At 33.6% G+C, this 21225-nt stretch overlaps 2 protein-coding genes across 4 annotated transcripts in view; both read right to left on the reverse strand.

Annotated features, from left to right (window-relative positions):
* Positions 1-15650, reverse strand: part of LOC111505700 (nose resistant to fluoxetine protein 6) — a 44010-nt gene extending 28360 nt beyond the window's left edge. The window contains 1 exon segment of the mRNA XM_074174719.1: positions 15210-15650. Coding sequence (XP_074030820.1) covers positions 15210-15486 — 277 coding nt within the window. The 5' untranslated portion in view covers positions 15487-15650.
* A 1217-nt stretch (positions 15651-16867) lies between these two features.
* LOC111506837 (uncharacterized) lies at positions 16868-20872 on the reverse strand. Of its 3 annotated transcripts, none has more exons than XM_074174722.1 (7): positions 20730-20872; positions 20372-20404; positions 19877-19912; positions 18990-19028; positions 18196-18446; positions 17505-17616; positions 16868-16929 (listed from the first exon to the last, which is right to left on the reverse strand). In XM_074174722.1, exons 1-5 carry the CDS (start codon positions 20735-20737, stop codon positions 18242-18244), a joined length of 321 nt encoding a protein of 106 aa, XP_074030823.1. In that variant the 5' UTR covers positions 20738-20872; the 3' UTR covers positions 16868-16929; positions 17505-17616; positions 18196-18241. The 3 variants fall into 3 exon arrangements, with proteins under 3 accessions (XP_074030823.1, XP_074030822.1, XP_074030824.1); XM_074174721.1 differs by having other exon boundaries at positions 18246-18446; positions 20730-20871; XM_074174723.1 differs by lacking the exon at positions 18990-19028 and having other exon boundaries at positions 18246-18446.
* Positions 20873-21225: the final 353 nt, after the last annotated feature.

Here is a 21225-nt window from a genome sequence, read left to right on the forward strand (position 1 = left end):
ACAACTGTATTGTGTTCACCGATCATCTTATATAATCAATTAGCATTTTGGAAGTAATTATAAAATACTAATAAAATAAAACTGTTACAACACCATGGAATTATAAAACAACTTTGCTGGTTGGGGTATACCTACCTCGGGGTGGAACAACGCCACTCACAAGAGGTAACAGCAGTGACGAACTCTCTCTCGCGGCAAGTATCAGCACAAACTTCGACAAATCTGGTCATCGGAACTGTTGCTGCAACAAATATGCTTGCCATTCCAATCTCACTCTACTCGTTTGGAGTAGTGAAGTGGACTCGGGAGGATCTGTATCAACTCGACGTAAAGACCCAAAAAATGGTGCATCTCTATCGGAGTTTGCATCCCAAATTGTCCGTTCCACGGTTGTACTTCCCTCGACAACAGGGAGGCCGTGGACTTTTGAGTTTGAAGTGTCTACATGACAGAATGGTACCAGATAAAGCCCGTCAGGAGTTCGGATCCCCTTCCGTGACCATAAGAGAGCAGGAATTGGAGCATTCCTCTTTAGGGTAGCTGCCCAAGCAGCTGATGAACTTCAGAGCAAGACAATATTTGTCGTGGAGTTTTCAGCTCCTGGCAAGACGAAAGAGGAGGAAAAACAGATAAAATATCGGGATTTTCTCTTCGAACTCCGCAGACTCTATCCAGATCACTCTGTCAAGATGGTTGTTCTGATTAATGGAGTCCTTGGAGGAATGATGTCTTCTCTACTCTCAAATCTATTCGTAGACATCAACAAATAATATTTTTGACCTTCAGCCTTATTGTTCAACTGCAAGAAAGTAAAGTTGTTGTATTTTGCCTCACCACCCAAGCTAGATACAATTTGCTTTATCATAGTGGCGCGAAACAAAACTGATTTTGAGTTTCTCGAGCTCCAGTGTAAGGACCGCCGAACACGAAAAAATGTTGAATTTCCAGGACATTTCAGCTTACTTTTGAAAATTATGATGTGAAATATCGTTTCCTAAGTGTAAGGATAATCTTTCGCAAAATTTATTAGTATTCGCCTGCCGCAGTAAGGCAAAAATCTTAGCCAGACATATGCAGAAGGCTGTTATTCTTGGCTCACTGCGCTTGCTCAGGGCACATGATTCTCGGCACAATGGTCACTTACCCCACAGTGTGGGGAGTGGTCGTTGGTTGATAATGCTGGCGCGTCCTCCCGAATGTATCGGGGCTTCGGAGGATAGGGTTTGACCATTATATTTTATGCACTATGTTTTATGCACCTATCACTAAGAGCTATATAGTCATTGCTAATTATACGTAATTGAACAAAAATTCTTTGATTTTTGAACAGTTCTATAACTTTTCTGAAATAAAGAAAATTGATGCTGCGGTTTTTTTAGTTATTGGTAGGAATAAGGAAATTGGAAACTCATAGACGAATGATTTGAATTGCTCTTCAGCAAAATTTGCTTTTTGTCCTATCCAGCCCCCTGACTATTGATAAATAGTCATACGTCATACTCAAATTAATTTATTCATGCACATGTTAATGACAACATGAAATTGCAATTGCCCGGGCTTGTTCCACTTTGAAGTATGTATAATCGAAATTATTAGAACACTCTTGAAGGCCCTTTGTCACTCTTTTCTCAATTGCGAAGGTCCTGTATTATATTCAAATTACACGTATTGATTCGAACGAATGCTATGTGCAACCTTGGCATAGTCGGAGTACGAAATTCTCGATGTCAATGACACTTGATCGTGTAGAAATTCAACGACTCAGAATCACACTCAGATATCATGGAATATTCAAGATATCGTTAACATTTCAAACAAAACAAAATCTCTTCTACTTCTCTAACGTAATCACTGAATTGAAAACGATTGTGTTCCACCTGAAATTTGTAATGTGGCGTCAGGTTCATACTACAGAAATGTCAAGTTTTCATGGAATTGAGAACTATCATGACTGTTTCATGAACCTATCGATTTCAAAATTGAATATGAACTCAAGCGACGTGCTTCATCGAAGTTATGAGATTGGAAATCCTTTCAAGACCGCCGGTCCTAACCTTTTTGAATCATTTCAACACACCTGCTGCCGCAATCTAATGCACGAAAATATATTTACGAAATATCAAGAAAAAATATGTTTACGTTGTGTTTCCTAATTCACACTGGAACGGATACACCTCAAATGAAACCATTTATGAATAATTTCTTTTCTAAATAATTATCTGACCAACCTTGGCACCGAATATAAGTGAGTAATAATCAGATATATTCTGGTCGTCTAAAGAAATGTATGCATTGTAATCTTCAAAACATGCCACAAATAGATTTTTTAGCCGTTACCTAATCGAAATTTGACTATACTCAACCATATTGATTGATGTCCCAATCATTTCACAGGGCAACGGAAATTTTACCACCTCGGGATAACCAGCCGTTCTGTCTGGACCACGCTGGTATTGTTTCCCATTCCCCACTCAATCCTTGGGCTTAGTGATCTGGAGTACACTCTACATCCTGTGCATTCTTTGGTTTTTGAGCCGTCTGTACATATGCGTCTTGCATTTGTAGCATTTGACTCTGTGTTGTTTTACTAGTAATTTGTAGGGTTTATTAAACACAAACCTAAGCCTATGTCTCGCCATAGGCCTAGCCTCAATTGGCCCATTCCTACTTCGAGGTTTGAGAAATGTGAGATGAGTTCTAAAATTGATGTACCAGGCCTAGCCCCTCCTTGTGAGGAACACAGGGAGATATTTAGTCATGTAATTGAAATTTTAGAAATACAATCTGGGGTAAATGACGATTTGTTGTACTCCAGTCACAGATTAAACAAACACGATATACTTCTTTGGTAAAGATTCCACTTTTATGAATCCATCTTGAGAACAACTAAGTGAAAATTATGAAATGAACTCGTTCATAGAGTCTTGAAACATCTAATGTGGTGGTCTTTTGTTTGGAGAAACTACTTATTGGGTGTATGTTCCGATCGCATTGAACTGAAAATCTCCAATCAGATTTCCATGTTATACATAGTTCAGGAGTATATAAGCTGACTCGTAGCTCTTGTCCAAAACTGTATATTAGCCAAACATGGAGACTATTGTGCCAAAGAATTGAAGAGCATAGAAGTAGTTTTGTGAATAGAAAGATCAATTCAACATTTGCAAACCACCTTTGGTGATGTGATCATCGACTTACAGTGCTCGCTTTTGACAGTGATTGCCTGGCCAACGTCGTTCTCAAAGATCGATGACGCCGTAGCCCAAAATCCACACCAAACAGTGACTTTTCGGGATGCATTAGACACTTTCGAATCTCATGTGGATTGGTATCGTCCCAAATTCGACAATTTTGTTTGTTCACGTACCCAATAATCCAGAAATTGGCCTCGCCACTGAATATTTTTTTTGTCAATTGCTCCAGAGCCTACTTAGCGAACACACGTTATGTCTACTTTTGAATGAAGTTCTGTTGATAAGTGATAATTCACCACATTTACCCCAAAAAGTATGGAATGTGAATAAACCCCACATAGAATTTGTCTAACCCCTAGTATCTGGTAGCGTTGAACTGATATAAGATACAGAAAGGTTTGTCAACGAAAAAGATTTAATAAAATTCTGCTAATGATAGACTGTGACCTTTACATTCCTTCGGAATAGCAGTAGAAGGTTGCAAATCTTGATTCTCGATGCAGAATATGTGCACAATGCGTACAAAATACTGATTTAAAGCAGATCACGGAATGTACTTGGAATATCAATTGCGTTATTGTCTATTTGTCTCGTGTAACTGCCTGATGTCCATAAGAGACAACTTACGTAGTTTATGACAAACAGGAAGTTTCACAGTTTTGTCTCAAGAGCTGAAATGAGTTGTTAGAATAATTATTACTCTATAGATTGGTTTTTGATGCATGATATCAGAGTTTATATTGCAAAAAAAATTATAAAATTGATATTGGAAATCATCAGTGCTTTATTTGCCTCACATATCAAAAATGATTTTCGAACATTCGATATCCATAGATAGTCTATCCATAGACAGTCTAATTCTCACAAATTCTGAACAAATTTTTAGATATTGAAAAAAACAAAAATAATAAAATATAAATCAATAATAAATATAGCATAAACATACAATTTTAAAAAAGGCTGACAATATCGTAAATCTGCAACAAGGATTCTATACCAAGATTAACAACAAACTTCCCCTTCTTATATATTATTATATATACAACTATAATAATGTCCAAAATCATTTTGTAAATATTCCTGCACACTGTAAAAACATTCAGATTTCAAATATTGTTTCATTCTGATTTTGAACTGATTAAAATTAAGACTTCTTAATTTTGACGGAATTTTATTATATAAATTCAAGTTTAAAGAATTCATTTTGGATGTTGTCAAACGAAATTTGGGTATTTTCAATAAGTCGCCAGATCTGGTGTTATATTCATGGTTATGAGAGAGTGTTTCATAATTTTATTTTTATGTATCTCCAATGTAAAATGAAATATATATAAAGATGGCAAAGGCATGATATTATATTTCATGAACAACTGTTGGCAGTGGAGCATTTGCAATGATTCTCAATGCCTTTTTTTGTATTCCCAAAAGGTTTACAGAACTTCCAGTTCGTATATTATTTTGACTGGAGACGATGATGGTTTGAGTTTTCAGTCTATTTAGTTTAAGCTCATTAATTGTTCCATATCTCAGCTTTGTCGTCAATTTGGTTGATAGTTGTATGGAGATTATCAATATTTTTTTGGGATGAGAAATAGGTACCATCATCCGCATATGACACCATATCATGAGGGTGCATGTAAAAGAAAAGGTCATTAATATATATGATGAATAAGAGTGGTCCCAAAACAGATCCTTGTGGGACACCATGCGGATTTTCCTGTATGTCCGATTTGCCGCTCTTTGAAGATACATATTGTTTTCTACAGGTCAAATATGAACGAATATTATCGAACCAATTAGTGCAGGCACTGCAGATAAATTTGCCTGTGTTTGGGTTATATCAGGTAATATCCTTTTTGTTGGATTTTTTCTAGGTTCACTGTTTTTAGGAATGTGTATTGTATGTGTAGTATATTGTAATGTGTATTGTATTGTGTTTTGATTTGTATTTGTTCCTTGATAAGTGAATTATGACTTTTAAATTCGTGGATATGGACTAAGACCTTTTAACGGCATAAAAGAACAAACAAGAAGATAAAACGTTCTGTTTGAGTAAAGCCAAGAAGATGATAGAACAGCCAGCTAGCGAAAGCGCTCGGATATAATAAATAGAATTTATAAAAAGACGTATGTTAATATTGAAATACTGAAAATAAAGGAAATTAGTTGCATTAGTCACTCCGTGCATTTGTATTTATTTCTTTTGCTAACCAAGTATTGCCCATCCTTACACTTGGCTGCACCATACTGATGATGGGCCAAAAGCTCGAAAAAGCGGCCGAAAGCACAAAAATTGGCTGGAAAGGTTTGGTATTTTGGGATGTGCGTTGTGTAATATCAATCGACTATCTTGAATATTTTTAGTGAATATTATATAGCGTTATTGGGGGGTTTGAAGGCCGAAGTTACGAAGAAACGACAAAGAAAAAAACTTCGTTTCATCAAATGCATATCAACGTCAGTACTATCTAATATCGGCAACGCAAGATTATTGCTTGCATGATATTCCTAAAACAATACCCATTACTAGTAATGTTGATAACCTCTTCAGTATTCTGAAATCGCCACACTTTATTTATTTTTTCATTCTTATGTTTACCATATGCAAATATTGAAATAAATTGAATTCACACGATATTCTGTCACGATAATACCATCATCTTCTATCTTAAATAACTGATTCCTAAGATGTGTGTCTGAAGGTTGTTAATTTTTCGCGCAACTGGAGGTTGTCTGCATAGTCTGTTTGAACAGGCAACTCAGTAGTCAAGTTCAATGAATATTGGAGTTCATTCGTATTCATAAAACGAACAAGAAGGTTGGCTGACAAATATGGAAAACCCGTGTAGCCTCCAGAAGCAGGAGGTGTAAATGGAATAACGTATTGTACTTTTGTTCCACAAATATTCTATTTTTCATGAGTTTTTCATATTCCCTTCGAAGAGAAGAAGTTTTCCAAAATTCTCTTATGTTTTTTTTGGATATTTTCAACAAATTTCTGATGAAGAAATCGTGAAATGAATTATTTGGGAATTTTGTGAATCTTCTGAAAATATTTCATCAAAGGATTTATCACGAAATTCCCCAATTTTTTCCATTCCTGATATTCTTCTTGAATTCGTTTCAGATATTGTAGAAAAAATATCTGTATTTCCCACATAATCAACACAGTACCTTCGAGGTGATCTTTTCTTCTTCTTTCTATTTGTTATAAACTCAATTCTGTTGATTGATTTGTATTTCGTGATTGTTCCAAACAATAAAATATCATGCATGACATCAGTTATTAACCCAAATAGACTGGAAATTTTCCAAATTTTCTGTAATTCTACGGTATTTTTCTCAAACTCGTTTCAAATATTGTAGAAACACAAAAAATAATCCTAATAATATACACAAATAACCCTAATATTATGGTAGTCTCAATTTTGTTCAAAAATATGAATTTGGATATCTCACAAAAATTACAAAAATATGCCAAAAATCACGATATTTCACAATGTTGTTCCATTTGTGACATTCTTCTCAAATTGTTTACGAATATTTTAGAAACACACTATAGATTCACTCATAAAACCCAAATATTACGAAATATCCCAATTTTTTTTTCACTTCACTGATATTCTACTCGAATTGTTTGAAATATTGTATAAACACATAAACTGGAGCAATGATGTTCCTACACAATAAACACAAATAACCCCAATATTATAAAACTTTCCAAATTTTCTTCAGATCCCTTTTCTTCCCAGATTCGTTTCAAATATTGTAGAAACCATGATGGACTAGAATGGGTTCACATATTTCTCACATAATTCACTCAAAAATCTCTAATATTACGAAATACCTGAAATAATTCTCACTTTTCTGGTATTCTACTGAATACAAATGTTTTCAAATATTGTAGACATACATGAATCAGAGAGGATTCATGTTTTCAAATTTTCTTTCATTATTTGGTATTCTTCTCGAAATCGTCACAAATATTGTAGAGTAGAATATTGTAGAGTCGAATCGTTTCTCACATAATCCACTCTAATAACCAGTTATTACGAAATATTCTAAATTTCCTTCACTATACCCTTATGGGGGAGCCATGAGAACGACCCTAACTGCAGCTCTTGAGGTCCTATCCGGACCATTGCACATCTACATTGAAAGAGAAGCTCGACTGGTGACACACAGGCTAATGCAGGAGCAGAATACTTGAAACTGTACAATGAACTGAAGGCAGATCCACAGTACAACTTTCAAAAATATTTCAAAATCATCATACCAAGTAGAAGGACTGGCAAAACACCTCCCGGTAAAAGTGGAAGAAACTTCGTATACAGATGGCTCAAAGACCCAGAAGAAGTGGTAGCCGGTTAGGTCAGGCCATCTAATCTGATCTAATCTTGCCCTGAAAGTTACTGAAACACTGTCAGTTATTATATTTTCAATATAAACGAACGTACTTCTCAATGCGTTACATTCTACGAAATGGAGCATTTGTAATTATAATTATCCCTAATGAAAATAGTAATACCTTCCATTGAATCACCACAACTCATGAGTAACACACATGCATTGCAAATCATATAATCTAATCGGGCACTCGATATCCATATAAAATGCAATCATTAGTGGCAGCGATTATTATAGCCAATTAGATGTTTTGCATGGAAATGACCGATTATATCAACAGAGAAATTCCGCACAATAATTCGATTCCATTTGTTCACAGTACATTGTTTTGGCTACATTAGGAAGAAATTCGTCAACTTTAATTTATTACTGGTAGTAAATTCACTTGCGTTATCAACATCTGTGATTTCGAAGAATCATCGACCACCTGCAGATTGACCCTTACACTGGAACTGACGAAGATCAATGCCAAATGTCAGAGGTAGGATTTTATTCAAGCATCGAGAGGAAATCAACATATTTGATCTTTGCAGAAGCATGTTTTCCGGGTTTCTTTGCTATCGATGTTAGATTATACGACTGCCAATGAAAGGCTGATATTCCTCAAATTTTAAATGGCTCTGAAATACACACAACATCAAAAGTCTTGGAATCGACAGTTATTTTGTAATTTATTTCATTTCCAAATGAAATAGCAAATTGCCATCAAACTATGATCATTCCTGAATGTATTTCTCCGCAAAAATACACTTCTAGAGAATTTAAATAATAGCAGAAGCAGCACAAAAAGAATATTGTAAATATTTTTAGGTGAATTAATTGATTTAGAACATAAACTTACCAAACATTTCTTGATCCTGACATCTGGACGTATTCCTATTGATAAGCTAGATAATCAAAATTATTGAGCTTTAACATATTATGGACAAACAACAGATAAAGTGGCTTCATTTTTGAATGAACCAAATATTGACATTGCTTATAGAACAGGTAATACGTTGGAAAAGTTTGTCAAAAAACAAAGTCAAAACGATCAAATTTGAGAAATCATGAGTATCTATATAAATCCTATAAGTCCTCAGGTATACATTGGTCAAACCGGCAGAACATTCAGAAATCACACCCAGCAACATCATATGTAAATGAGAAATCAAGTTCAACATATCCAAATCATCCTTTAGAAAAAAATCATATCTTTAACGGAGATTTCGAAATTTTACACACAGAGAATAAAGGTTCATAGCTGAATCATTCGAAAACACTGGAAATTGCATATAGAACAGGTAATACTTTGGGAAAGTTAGTCAAAAATAACAAAGACAAAACATTCAAATTCGAGAAGTCATGACTACCCATATAAATTATATTGTGGAACTTGTCTTAAGGTATACATTGGTCACACCGGCAGAACATTTAGGAATCACAACCAAGAACATCATAAGAGTTCATCTTGAAATTTTCATGTGATGTATGATACAAATGCATTTCCTTTGCCAGCATAAGTCATAAGTCACGAATCGATTCATTTCACAAAGACGTAATATTGAAAAGAAAAATTACATATGTAGGTCAAATCAAACATCAAGCTTCCCATTCAAATTCCGCCTTCGTTTGATTGTTTTTTATATTATTTTCGATTAGTAATCACAAGAGAAGGTAGATATTTTAATTTAAACTCTACCGTTACATTAGTTTTTCTCATTATACAACAAAACAAGGTTCGTATCTATTGAGGAAACAACTAGATTGTAGGTACAAATGACATTGAATTCATTTCGTTATGATGTAACCAATATATTTCTTTCTATGCTACTGCTGCGAAATCTTTGATCTACTTTATATGTGACTGAAATGTTTATAAAATTGATTATTTATGGGATTATGGATTTCTAGATGAACTGTTAAGTCTAGTGACAAAACGTTTCAATTATCAGTTATTCATTGAAATACAATCAATTAGGCAAGTTCATTGAATATGCCAATTCCATCCACCCGTCAATAAAATTCACCACTGAGAGGGAGGTAAATAATTCAATAAATTACCTGGACTTAACCATTACGAAAAATAACAATAAACATGAGTTTGCAATTTTCCACAAACCATCGTACACTGACATTATCATACTTAATTCCTCCACACACCGTACCAGCATAAATTTGCTGCATTCAATAGTATGCTTCACAGATTATTGAATATTCCACTGTCTGATAGGGATTTCCAGAAAGAGCTGAATTTGATCAAACAAATCGTGATTAATAACGGTTATAAGGTAGATATTGTAAGCTCCATTCTTTCCAAAAAACGACAAAAGCAAGCCATGGATCTGGTCTACCCATATTCAAGATGCGATAACGTTACTTATAAGACATTGACATATGTGGGGGAACCAAACAGGAATATTGCCCGTTTTTTGAAGAAAGAATGCGTAAACGTAGCTTATAGAACGAATAATAACCTAAGAAAATTTATTAAAAACAATAAGGACAAAACTTTGGTGTCGGATAGATCAGGAGTATATAAGCTGACTTGTGGCTCTTGTCCAAAACTGTATATTGGTCAAACAGGAAGAACATTTTTCCAACGAATTAAAGAATATAGGAGTAGTTTTGTAAAGAGAAAGACCAATTCCACATTTGCAAACCATCTTTTAGCAGAAGGACATGAGTTCAATCATGAGTACGAGGTGTTACATTTAGAAGAGAAGAGTTTGAAACTTAATCATCTAGAATCTTTAGAAATCAATAGATTCAGGAATTCGGGTCATTTTCTGAATGATCAATTAGAACTCAATAACTCTCCGTTACTGAATATATTTTTTCAAATGTGAAAATGGAACATAAGTGCAGGTAATTTAATTCGTTAGAAACTCAGGTAAAATATCAGCTACTTAAAATTCAGGTACTTCGTTTACAGGTACTTTGATTTCAGGTACTCCATAAACTATATATATATATATATATTTAGTATTGAATGTGTAGAATTAGTTGAAAGACACGCCAGATGAAGCCATTGTATGGCGAAACACGTGTTGCGTTTTTGTAAAACAATTTAGTGAAAATCTCACAATAAAGTGTTTTTGGGATACGTTTGAAACACAATCAATTACAACGAGCAACATTCAGAATTCATCTGACTGGATTGTGCATAGAACAAAACTGTTATCGACCTCGTCTCTTCTCGATATCCATGGTGTTCACTCCTGTACCATTACATTTCGTCCTTCGGAATATTCGGAGCAAAACCTTGAACTTTGATCAAACTTGGCATGATTTTTCAGTCTTGGTCACACGCTCCATGCCCAACAAATACGAAAAAATAGCACGATATGAACTAAACGAAATGCCAACATCCTCAACAACTTCTCCCCAACAATTTTCTTTACTTTCTCAAAATTTTCATCTTCTCGACCCTCTTGTAAACATTTTTCTGACTGAGAGTACAATCACCATATGTCACTGTCAACATTTTAAATGTTTTCGGGTACACAATTCCATTTTTACACGAAGTTTGATGCAAATTCTCTGACCAATCTACCTTATTTTTTGAGCAAACCTCATATATACTTGGTACAAGATGAACCCAGTTCCAGCACTGGTTCACTATGCCTATCAGGTTGATGATGTAGATGGTTCACTTGTTTGCTTATATTCAACGCCCGATTTGAGATTGACAACTGATTCGTATCGTTAATTATCTCTGGGACTAAAAGGCGATGATGTTTGTCAGTATAATTGATCTAGTTTAGATGTTTCCCTTTGTTTTAATAATTACATTTCTTGGATATCCCACCCCTTCAATAACTCTTTGCAACAACTGATTCTCATTTGGTATACTGCGCCTATCTAAGGAAGCAGATACCAAAAAACAGACAAGAAGAAGAACCTGATTGTTCTCCCCATCAAAGGTATTTTTTCCATCAGTTGAGCTACTGTTACGTTTATTGTTTCCCTACTGTTTGACGTTAGCTCTGTACTCGCCAACTTCAGTTTATTTGAATTGAATTAAACTCTGCGAACTTCTTAAGTTTGATGTTAAACTAAAAAACGCATGTGGTCAAAAAATATACTTCTAAAATGAAATAAATCCAGTCATATGCTTTCATTTGGAAGTAACTGTAGTTATGTCTATGATCCTTTTATTTTCGTTTTCAGCAGAGTTTTTTTACAGAAAATATATAGCCTATAATTGTTTATGCGTTTAACACTGTATTCTTTGCTTCTTTGCCAGCAATACATTCGTGGTTCAGCCCAGCTCCACTGATGAACATTTCAACTGCTTCCAATTCTTTATGATCCTTTTGAAACCCAAAAAATTACCTTTTCTTCATGAATTGTAGATAACAAGATATGATGAATTGAAAATCACACTCATATTATGACTCGAAGATAAACCTTCAATGAAGGATCTCATGAAAGACCTTGATCCAAGGTTATTTTGTAGATGTGAAAGAACACACTTGATTTTCACTTGCTTTCACCGTCTCGAAATATAATTACCGAATATTTAAACATGCCGCTACTTTAAAGGTCAAATTTGGTAATGATATCTTTTGGAAAAGAATTGGAATATGTGTTCAATCCAGTTCATATCCTAATAAAGTGTTTTGCTATAAAAGATACAATTGAATGAAGTAATAACTTGTGAAATTAGAGGAGGCATTACTTCAGAAATACATTTTGTCTGAATATTTTTTAAATATTTCATTTAGAATTCTTTTCTGCATCTGATGTCACGAAATCTGTTAAAGTGTCGCTTTCACCGCTAGAAATGTATTGATGCCCTCTTCAAAAAAATGCGTTTCCACTTCTCATATACATCCATTCAAGGGTAGTTTTGAATTGATTACCTTTAATTTGCATCGTTATCGACAATGCATAAATTACTTCCTCAAAGAATTAGGTTGGACTGATATGATTATATGATTCTACATTCATCGTATGCTGATTTTGCATAATAGAATGACCCAGAAATGCCACCCGATATGGAAAATATGAATGTTAGTTTTTTTCAAGATAAGTTTTGAAATTTTCATAAGTTACTAGGCGTGCTGACCTCTTTTCAATATACGATTTGTATGTTAATGTATAAAAATAATGATAAAAGGAGTCCTATATACATAATAGAAGTACTGAGTGGAAGGAATATTTATACACTTTTACAAACGTCAATAGAATGCGTCAGGCGCACACCCACGGGGGGCTTAAGGGGCTGTAGCCCCTCCTAAGAAAATAGGCCAGCTTGTCCAAGAAGGATTCCAAAATTGGAAAAAAGCTGTTAAAAAATTTGAGTCACATTCTCATTTACAATACCACAAACACGCCATGATCGTTCTCAACAATTTGAAAACAGTAATAGAAGGGAAGATTAATCCCATAGATAGATCTTTAGATGTAGGCAAAGCCAATCAGGCGAAAGATAATGCGGAGAGGTTAAAACCCATAATAGAAACGGTAATTTTTTGTGGGCGACAGGGAATAGCTTTTCGAGGCCACAGGGACTATAATAGCCCAAAATAGCCCAAAAAAAACTTCATGAACGCAAGACGCGATGTGATACGGAAATTACCAAAACCCTTAGATGTTCATCTAATGAAATCATTAAAAACAATATATGACTGTTACAAAAGGAATAAGATTCCTACAATTGAAATTATAAGGAAGAAATTGAATACTTCCAGCCATAACGTCAGCAATTATGGAAAGCAGAAGAATAGTGGAATTGCGAATATAAACAAGAACAACGGCAAATTTTTTATCTAGATGAAACTTCGTATGACACTCACGACACAGTTACGAAAGGGTGGACTGATAGTTCGAGAATAGACAAAATAGACATTTTTACCGACGAAAGTATTATTTTATAAAATTTCAGAAACTGTCGCTGCATCATACCTCATCAGAATGATATTAAAGGAAGTTAATTGAAGTAGGAAATGAGATTTGTATTTGAATTGAGCATTTGTTATGAATTTTAATGATATTAATTTCTTCAGGATTACACTTCACAAATGAATCGTATTTTGAAATATTCCTGATATAAATCGTAGAAAAAGTATAGTATTCTACTCTTGAGAATTAATCATTACTCGCTTGAATGATTTACGAAGATCTCCATCTCAGCTCCATGTGGTGACCACATTCATTATATCTCCATTGTTAATGTTACAAGCATTATCTGCCATATTCGCGTATAAAGGCACCTTACAAGTGTGAAGAGTCGGATTTATATATAGAGAACAATAAAGGGTCGAGTATGGATCCTTGAGGTACCCCTGATTTAAAATATATGATATCTGAGTTGTATTCCTCTATACTAACCAGTTGCTATTCATTCTCCAAATAGTCCTTCATGATATTTCATCATGTAAATAATCAGGTTTCTTTATTCTGTTTTCTTATATTTTGATGTATATATTTCTGTATCAATTTATTGTATTAACTGTAAATGTGAATTGCCGTGTAAATGAAGTTATCTGTTGAGTAATTGAAGTGTACTTTTACGTAGGTATTGATTCATTGATTTTTTAATAAACTACATACAGCCTGTCGAATTTGGAAAGAGACTTGAGAATTGTTTTCCTTTCTCTCTCTCTATCTCTGTCACTCTCACCGTCTTCTAATGAATGCGCAATTAGTCGATGGGACCATATCAAAGTTTTGAAAGCTTTTCTTGCATTTGACAAGCTGTAACTAGAATCGTTCATTGTCGATAGTACCAGAAAATTTCAAATTCAGATTTACTAGTTACAACGTGGAATCTAGAAAAAAATCATACGTGTCCTTCATACAAATTGATTTGAAGCTTTGAATTCCCCAATATCTGTGTCGAATTATTATTTGAGAATGAAGAAAAGTCAACATTAGGAATATTCTTTTGAGAAGACCGAGTTTTAGACAGAAAAAATAAAAAATTTTTGGAAAAGCCCTTTTTTGAGTGTTGTTGCACCAGTTATTGAAAAAAAAGTGATGAAATAATTGTTTAAAATCTGTTTTAAATCTGTTTTTCCGTTAATCAGCTGTCGCTCCCATACAAACGACAACTCTCAAAAGTTGAGAAACTTGTGCGAGCTAAGGACTAACGAGGTCTTACCTTTTAACGTGTGATTCCTAACACGGTTCAATAATAAGAATTAATGTTTCATTGAAAAGGGGAAGATTGGCATTTTTAGCATCAATTTGGAGCTGTTCGGTATATACCTAAACAATCTCAAAATTTTTTCATGACCCTTACTTCAATAAGCTCCCACGCCCTGATATCCAAAACTATCATACGAATAGTACTAAGGTCTACTAGCAGGGATTTCCGAACTTTGGCAATTGATATCAGCCATCTTGTTGAAACTACATCTGTCAAAGTATTTGTCATTCATTCAATCTGCAAATAATAAAATAGCTTTATCAAAATGGGTGATGTGTTCGGGCAAAGTACCGCGCGCTTCGTCCATTTTACGGTCTGGTGCCAAAACATCGCCGCTGTCTGTGAGAGTGTGCAGACTATAGGCTGCAGACTATAACAACGACGTGTGTTCGATGAATGGGATCTGGAGTAGTTGGCAAGTGACCCTAATTTCCATCGAAAAATCACAATGATGAAAACTCTGCGCTTACCTTGTTCCATGCATTCCGTAATATCTTTCAAGCACGCTCTTCCTCGCTCGTCATCACTTAATTGTTCCTTAACTTCCAAATTATTGCTCGATTTGCTCACTCCTGAAAAACCCACAACTGGCACAAAACTAACGTTCGATTTGTTGAAAATGTTACTTTGAAGAATGTCGTGAAAAAGTTCTGCCCTATCACTAACTACACCGTCCCATTTGATGTTGCATTGGATGTTTGCGAAAAATATGAAAATTAAAAAGAAAACTGAGAGGAGGCACCTCATTTTGAATTGTACGAACGATTTTTTTCATTAATGATTCGCACTTATCGTTTGGAACTGGACGTTGTGAAACCTTTCACGATGAAATTGATGCGCTCGCTTATTTTGTGTCAACGCTGCTTTTTGCTGGTACTGACTGCAGTGGTCGCAGGCTTTGATAGATTGGTACTTGGCAAATTACCTTGTACCCCACTTGTTCATTTGAGTTTTCGGGTGGTAGCAGTGATATGGATATCGAGTTGTGTTTTATTTCTGCTGTAACGATTTCCGGAACCATCAGTCTCTTTGAGCGAGAATTGTTACAAATAACCGGTAATAATATATTACGTACCAAGTAGGATATAAGAAGCCTATTACCCACGAGCGAAAAATTGTAAGCACGATGCGTCAGCATGGGACCATCGTCCCATGAATACGAATCCTATTCAGATAGGTAACTGAAATTCTTAAAAAAACATCGAATATTCTCAGATAAACAACATGGTTTTCGCACAAACAAATCCACAAACACTGCAATAATTTTATTTACCAAACAGTTTCAAAGCTTCTGGAATCAGGAGAATGCCCCGTTGGGATATTCTGCGACCTCAGCAGGGCTTTCGACTGTGTCAATCAATATCAACTAATGTCAAAGCTTTATTCGTATGGTATACGAGGTGTTGCCTATGACTGGACTTTGACAGCAGTTTGTTAGCTTGAAATATCATAGTGAATCTACCACTACTACCTTTGATTCTGAGCGCTTCGACGTCACGATAGGTGTACCACAAGGATCTGTGCTAGGTCCAATATTATTCCTTCTTTATATAAATGAAATCGATAACTTCATCACAGATTCATTCATAACAATGTACGCTGATGATACATCCTTGGTGGTGTCCAGTAAAGTGGATCATCTTCTGTTAGCATCATTAATTAGCATGAAGGGAACAAGTCATCAATCACGCATATTATTTTCATCATTTTACTGCTTGAAATGACAATGTGAAAATGTTCAGTGAATATAGTTTGTAAATTCGTGAATCTAACAGCTTATTTGCTAATAAGAACTATTTTACTTAGAAACTGAAGCACAATTTCGATTGATTGATTGGTTTTTCATGTTTCAGTGGTTCAAAATTGAATTTTGTTAATTTCCGCCATACATGATGTACATGTATATCATATATGGGTGGTCCCAGAAGTACCGGCCCAATAATGAAAACACAAAAAATTTTGAAAAATGGGTTTATTGATAAACCACTCATAAAAGGAATGAACAATGTATAAAAGCTAAACATATAAAATAAACATAAACGTTATATAAATACATGCATACATACACATACAAAAAATATACGTTACAATATACATATAACCTACATATAATAATCATATACGCTACAATAAAATAATCATGTATGCTGGATAAATGTGGTCAGAAAATAGAGGGCGCCATAGATCCAACTGAAAAAAAATGCAGTGAATCAATGTTCCATTTCATCCGAGATATTCAACATGTAAGAGAACAAATTTTGTCATAACTGTTTTTATATGTATCAGGTGGACTGAAAAGTTCATAGGCTAACACACAGATGGTGCTACTAGCATTTAATCCGTATGATCTTAGTCGACTCTAACTTCCAAAAACACAAGTACAAATTTTACAGCTATCGAACTATCGGTTTGTGTAATAAATAGAACATTTTGAGGGAGAATACTTCTGTTATTGGGAAAGAAAGGCTTTAAATTTCTAGTTCTCCATCTTTGCACAAAAAAAATGTTGAAATCTTCCAAAGATATGTAGGAAACAATCAATTTTGAAACATGTAGTAGGTATATTATCACTTTCTGGTTACTTTTTCACCCCAAAATGCTGAAATCACCAAATGTTCAAATATTACTTTCAATTTGTATAACTTATATTCTTTAAAATAATAACACTTTACTAAAATCAATATTTTCAAATTTTCAATAAAATCACAGTTGTAGCGATGAGAGTGTAAATTTTCTTTCACTGTTACTATACTTTTTGTACTTACTAAGATTTTTTTTTCGTTTTTGGAATCAATCGTTCTTGGATTTAAAGAAAAAAAATTCCATACTTCTCTCTACGGTCAGTCTTAGGTAATCATTCACATTTTCTTAAATACCCTGAAAATGATAAAAATTGAAAGAAAATAATCAAAACTGATTCATAGAGTTGAATTCATATCAAAACCAGGTAGATTATTGTTCTCAGCTTCGTGAGTTTAGTAAATCAAGTAAAGTAAAGTAGAAAAACTGAATACAAGACTCCTTCCAGTCAAAAAAATCAATTATGAGCAAGACAGGCTTCATTTTTGTTGTGAAAATAAAACTGAAAAAAATTACTAAAAATCCATTCCTACTTGAAATATATGCTTCTTTCAAAATCTGTTTTTTCATTAACCAGCTGTCGCTGGTTTTCTTTAAGAAATGTCCTCCTCTTTAAGGGTCTTTTTTCAAATTTTTGATATATTCAATATTTGCCGAGATACTTGCAAAAAACCAAACCCCCCTTTTTTACTAAATTTTTATAACTTTTGCAATTTTTTGGAGCCCCTCTTGAAATTTTTCAGATTATTTTAAAGTACGTCTCCTAATTTCCCGTATCATTCAAGATTCTTTATACTCATAAATAGCTTAGTTAGTAAAACAATAACTTAATGTAATGATTCATATTTTGGATATATGAACTTTTATGACACTTACTTCAGTAAAAGTACTTTCGCCAAAGTTGAAAATCAAAAAAGTTTAATTACCCAATATTTGGGTCCTCCTTTTCCTCTGCTTTTTTTAATTTTTCCACTGCTTTTTTTTTATTTTTCCTCTGCTTTTTTTTATTTCTCCTCTGCTTTTTTTTATTTTTCCTGTGCTTTTTTTTATTTTTGCTTTTCTTGAAATCTTTTGATCTGCGTCTGTCCTTTTCTCTTTCATACATTCTGTAAAATTTCTCGATTTTCCTGAAGACGAAAAAAAAATTTTACAGAAATAAATCACATGTTGAAGAAGAAATGGTTGAACTTAAAACTATTGTTTAATGTGATGTAACCCAATTCAAGCTTTTTTTTGATTCAGCACCTTCTTTTCATTCACCCTCAGCCAAAAAATATGAATATCGGATATTAAGTGGATTACGTTTTTTTTCTGAGCTTCGTGACTTCAGTAATGTTTATCAGCACTAAAAATATTCCACTAAAACTAAAGAATCAAGTGTATATAAAAATATATTATTCATTCAAATTAATATTCGTGATTAACTGAAATATAGAATAAAGTTACTAATTTAGACTTCCGTTGTTTGTTTCAAATTATTGAAATATTAAAAGTTATGTGTCACTTGATTCCCTGTGTCATTCAAGATTTTTGATTTTTGAAATTTGTAACATGTCTTTTCAGAAATCGAATTTCATATTATGTATTTATAAATGGCTTTGTTAGTAAGATAATAATTCGAAACAATGAAGTATATATATTTTGAATAAATGAACCTTTATGACACATACCTGTGAACTTCTTCACTTAAATCACAGTCCCAACTGAAACTAAAAAATTACGTGTTATTCCTGTAAGTTTAAAAAAATATCAAGAGTTCATTTCCCAACAGTTATTATCTTAAGACGGTTGTGGATAGTAACAAAGTAAAATGTGAGGAAGGTCGGTTTTGAAGGGATATTTATAGGAAATGGAATTGCGAATGTGTAGAGTACACAGAAAAAGTAATAATTGTTTTGCAAAGTCATCGTTTTAAAAAATATTCGAGGAAAACTGATCGTGAGTTTATTTTCAGATATCTTGGGAAAACATAAATACAACAAATATTAACGAGCGTAAGTGTTTGATACATTCAATATGTCTTGGAGTTTGACGGAAAACCGCATCCATGTAATAATAATAATGTTTATTCACAGATATATCATTATATACATTTGATAGAGAATTTAGTTGAACAGACAATACCACAAAAGTCAGAGAAGTGACTTGTGCGTGATAACATAAATATGACAGATAATAACAATATAAATAACACATAATTAATAATAATAATTGAAATATTACATTTTCACAATGACATGTTGAAATATCTCAATCATGAAATAAAAAGTATTGAAATATCTATTAATCAGTTTTTAATAATCAAATTTGATGCAGAAGGTGTAATTAGATCCAAACTGAAACTTTTACAAAAGAATCAACAGTCGAACAGAACGAATGAAACCGGGGTACATAGAAAATATTCTATATATTTGTACACTAATTTTGCGGTAACATATTAGTTTTCGATCCTACTTTTATAATTTGTAACAAATCTTTTTCACTAAACTTTGTTAGTAAGATGAGAATTGGAAACATTGAAGTATATTTTATATAAATGAACTTTTATGACACTTACCAATAAAGATCCTCACAAAGGTGAGATTCGTCACCGCTGAAAATAAAAAACATATTATTCCCTTACGTTTCGGAAAATATTAAGACTTCATAAACCAACATTCATCATCCTAAAACAATTGTGAATGAAATATCGCGAAGAAGCTCGGTTTGAGAAGATTTCAAATCTGTTGATATCTCATGATATCTTTCAGATATCATGAGAAATAATAAAAACATCAACAACCTAACCTAACCAAAATTCATGTTACTTCATCAGTCCTTTTTATTAAAATTGCTCTTTATTCATGTACCATTCAAAATCAAATGCCATCTAAAATTGAACAAATTAAATGAACAATCGTTTTTAATGTGTCCAACAAATGCATGAATTTAATTCGAACAAATAAATTTTTGAGTGAATAAATTGAGGAATGAATATTTGGCTTCGTTAGTAAGATAATAATTCAAAACAATGAAGTATGATTCATATAAAGGAACATTTTCTGACACTCACCTTTCCTCTTCGAAGGGTTCACATTCGTCAGGTCTGAAAGTAATATTAACGACAGTGAGTTTTTATTCTGAGCTACATGAGTTTTATAAAAATAATTGATACCCAATCAAGAAATAATCTATAAAAACAAACGTAACAGGTTTGTCTACATTTATATGGAAAAAGATAAAAATGTACAAATCAACGTTTTCTACATTGATATGTCATACTTCTTTGAGCCACCCTGTAGACTCCAAAATAATTTCCTTCTGTAGCGTTAATCAATATACATATATTGAAATGGAAAAATTCCCGGAAAAATGAATAGTTTGATTTACAGTTTGGTTTACAGCATTCCGCCTACAAGAAAAATGCCTACCTCTCCATATCTGCTATTTTGAATTAAAATAAATTAAGCAGGTAGTCAACACGTTAAAATTAAACAACACATACAAGTCACACTAACAATCGCCTTGGCTTCGAAAACTCAGCTAGAGTTCTTGGTGATAACTTTTTGTGTGACAATAAAAAATACTGGTGGAATTATTTCCCAGTTAGACATAAGCGTACCTTCATTATTTTATTGTGGTGTCAAAGTACCATTCTGATCACTCCCATATTGATTCCAACTTAAGAGCCACCGGTTGACAGCTGTTTCATCAGCCTATTGGGCATCGTCAGTACCGGGAATAGGCAGTACCGCGTGAACGCAGTTATTATTATTATTAATACATTTCTTAATAGGTGGTTCCACTTATGTCTTACTTGCGTTACGCAGTTATTTTAATTCAGTACTCTTCTTGGTTATTCATATTTTGTCTTCAATGCTCCTACACAGGGCCGTCGCGAAAAGAAATACCAGGGGGGAGGGAATC

This window comes from Leptinotarsa decemlineata, unplaced genomic scaffold (genome assembly GCF_025532065.1).
Source record: "Leptinotarsa decemlineata unplaced genomic scaffold, Ldec_3_MD MMD2_tig00000882_RagTag_RagTag, whole genome shotgun sequence".
NCBI lineage: Eukaryota > Metazoa > Arthropoda > Insecta > Coleoptera > Chrysomelidae > Leptinotarsa > Leptinotarsa decemlineata.